The 3,272-nt window shown below is 51.0% G+C and overlaps 1 protein-coding gene across 1 annotated transcript; it reads left to right on the top strand.

Annotated features, from left to right (window-relative positions):
* Positions 1-1,484: 1,484 nt before the first annotated feature.
* Positions 1,485-3,272, top strand: CSUI_007209 (uncharacterized protein; the record flags this gene model as incomplete). The annotated part of the gene is made up of 1 exon (XM_068067359.1): positions 1,485-3,272. A coding segment is annotated over exon 1 (96 nt), but the record flags the coding sequence as incomplete, so codon positions are not given.

Genomic DNA, 3,272 nt, shown 5'->3' with positions numbered 1-3,272 from the left:
CGGCATCACGGCAGCCTACCACCGCGTGCACCCCGCAACTCGACCCCCAGTGTTTTCTCTAGGAGTCACCCCGCAACTGTTTGTCGTTCAAGAGCCACATCACACCACGCAGAATAAATCTTAGTAGATCGTAGGAATGACTCTCTTTACTACCCTGAAAATCGTCCTGGCCACTGTGGCTTGCCCGGGCTTCACATATCAGGACTGTTTCATGGAAGCTGCAGCTTGTGAGTTGCATTTGGATGGCCACGCCTAGTAGTTTCAGGGGCTACCTAGTGAGTCCCGCTTCTCCGGCGGCCGTCATTACACGTAGTGGCACAGCGTGTGCATGTACAGTTGAGATCCTGTCTGCTATCTGTCCTCCACTCGCTTCATCGTTTCGAAAAGGGCATCGATTACCTCGGACACGCGTGTTTGCGCGTGTCTGTCAGATGTTCTTTTCCTTCCCGGCATCCTCGGGGAAAGAAAGGCTCGCGGCCACTGAGCATGAAGAGGCAGTGCATTCTGCACAGACCTTTTCTCCGCTTAGTCGCTTGGGAGTGGGCCCACTTCTTTCTTATCTTTTTTTGCTTCTTTCGGGACGTCCCTGAGCATGTCCGTTTCTTCGGCGTTTCGTCCTGCCAGTCATTTTAGCTCGCCCTAGCTATCTCAGGCGGCACCGCAAGCCTTCCCTTCCCCCTCCGCTCTCTCTCTCGACCCCCAGTCTGTTCAGGAGGGCTATCGCTTTTCGTCCCAGTTCGTTAGCCTCTCTCTAAGTAAAGTGCAGGACGGGCAGCCTCCTAAAGGGAAAGGGGAGGCGTCTTTCTTCACTCTTACAGTGCAATCACTTCTGCTTCCTCTCGAGTTTTCCCTTCATTTCTGGGAGACACCGCTCCAACAGACGTGTCTGTGCCTACTCATGTTATGGATAGAAGAACTCCCTTCTAATTCCCTCATGCACACAAAAAGAGATTGTGGCTCCTGTAGTGTCAGTCACTCAGTCGTGGGTACTTTATTCGCCTCCAGACGCACCACCGCAGCAGCTCTTTACTTTTCTCTCTTGGATGCAGCCAGCAGCAGGCCTTCATATGGCGCGCATAGACAGCATCATCCCCACTCCCAGCCGCGAGTCTGCATTTCCTCCTCCAGGCAAACGTGATCTTACAATAGGCAACCGGCCGCCGCACCTGCGGTAGCGCCAGGAAGAGCTTTTTCAGGCTTTCCAAGGGTGCCGACCAGCCACTAGGGAATGCCTCTACTTCGTACTCGGTCGAGCTCTGGCCTCCTTAATACGGTACTATTTCAGTCTCGCAACTGTTAGCTCACTGACACGCGGTCAAGTTTGTTGAGTGGCCGGAGCTCTGCTGCTCGGGCAACACACCGTCTCATGCAGCCCGCAGCCCCGAGCGGGGAGGGAGCGGGACAGCCCAGGAGGAAGCTTTTACAGTAGCAGTCCTTGCGGTAGATAGCCAGAAAGAACTGTTTCTTCTTCTTCCTAGCCCAGCGGCAATAATTGTTCCTCCCCATTGAGGGGATTTCTTCTATTTTCGAGTTTCTCCATCTTCTTTATCTGTCCTTCCTCTGTCTCCTCCGTCATCTTTTTCCCAAAGATGCCAATCTTCACGGAGCACCCCTCCCTTTAGCGTCTTCTCCGTCCTTCGTCGTCTCCTGTCACCCTCGGTCTGGACGGGATCTCACTAAGCCGAAGCGCTTGCTGTGATTCAAAGTTTTCTCTTTTTGTCCTTCTTTTCACATTCTCTCTTTCTCCTTTTTCTCCCTCTATCTCCCTCCATAGAGTCCATACCTGGTTACTCCTGCTGTCCTTTTCTTTCTTCACCTTTTTCCTCGGTGTCTCCATACAGAATGTGGGTACTTAACTATTGTTAATCTATCTATCTATGTATAACTAACCTGTTTGACAATAGATAGCTTATCTATCACTAGGGGGTGATTCATCTATCTATCAATCCCCCGAGGTTTCGTCATGTAGAGTTGTCAGAGTTCTCTTTTGTCTCTCTTAATTCATTCTTGTCTCTTCTAGGTCGCGCCTTCTTTTCTTGGTTTATTGGATGCCACTTATCTGTGTACTTCTCATAAGTGCCGTCACACCTCGTGTGCAGGGGGGGAGAAGAAGACGAGGACGAAGCAGTAGATTATATTTGTATGGGGAGGTTGAGATGTGTAGCTTTTCCCGTTGTTTTGAGATACAGCGCTCTTTTCTCTGTAAGCTGATGGAGCTTTCCACACTCCTACATACAACATAGAATCTACTGGGCTCTTGCAGATGGTCTCTATAAACCTATCTGTCTCCCTGTACTCTGTCTATCTGCCGTCAAGCAGCTCTCCGTATTGATCCTATCTAATACTCTATCTGTCTGCCATTAACCTATCTGTATTGACCCTACCTACGTATGTGTCTGTATTGTTCCATCCTTAATCTATTCATTTGTCATCTGTCATTAGCCTACAATTCCTCTCGGATCTATCGTTCTACATAACTATCTGTCTTGAATCTATCGATCAACTATCTGCCATCTACTTGCCCCAGACGGTTACTACGACGCCATGGCACTCAATACTGAGAAGAGAGCGGGGGGAGAGAGGATCCCGGGGGGAGTCGTCGATGGCCGGTCGTCACCGGCAAAAGAAAATGATGGCGATGGCAGCAACGATTCTCCTTCTTTCTTAAGCCGCCGAGCTGCGTCTTTTTTCAACAGACTCAGCCGCAACGTGCCAGCAGCACGAGAATGATCCCCGGGAAGCCTTCCGGGAGGGGAGTGGCGCAAATCGTCAGTACAGTTCGCCCTGCTCTACATATGGGGGTATAGCCCTCACAGCGAAGTTGTCGCGTTGCGATAGCTCAAGAAGACCAAGTGGCAGTAGTACCGTCACAGCCCCTACTAGTACGGCGTGTGGGAGTAGTGATGGGACTCGTAGGGAAAAAGGGGGGGGGGGAAGGAGCAACCGAATCCTCGCCCTTCCGGCTCCGAGACGAGGACATATCTAATTCGCATAAAAGAGTTTTTCCGTGGCAATCATCGTTCTAAGCCGTCTCCTTGTTGCTGTTCTTCTTCTTCTTCATCCCCGTCACTTCGTCAAAGAGAAGGTTTCAGTCTGGGGGGAAAGAGACGGGGACTAGGAAGGAGGTGGGGGGCCGCGAAGAAGACAGGTGGGGGAACTCCCCCCTTATATCACATGTGGCCACTGGAGCAGCAGATGATCCAAACAGCCATATCAGTATGGACTCTAATAGGACGAGTAATAGTGCTGACGAAGACACCCCGGAAAAAGAA

The sequence above is a fragment of the Cystoisospora suis genome, assembly GCF_002600585.1.
Source record: "Cystoisospora suis strain Wien I chromosome Unknown contig_3751, whole genome shotgun sequence".
Taxonomy (NCBI): Eukaryota; Apicomplexa; class Conoidasida; order Eucoccidiorida; family Sarcocystidae; genus Cystoisospora; species Cystoisospora suis.
This window is presented reverse-complemented; position numbering and strand designations above follow the sequence as displayed.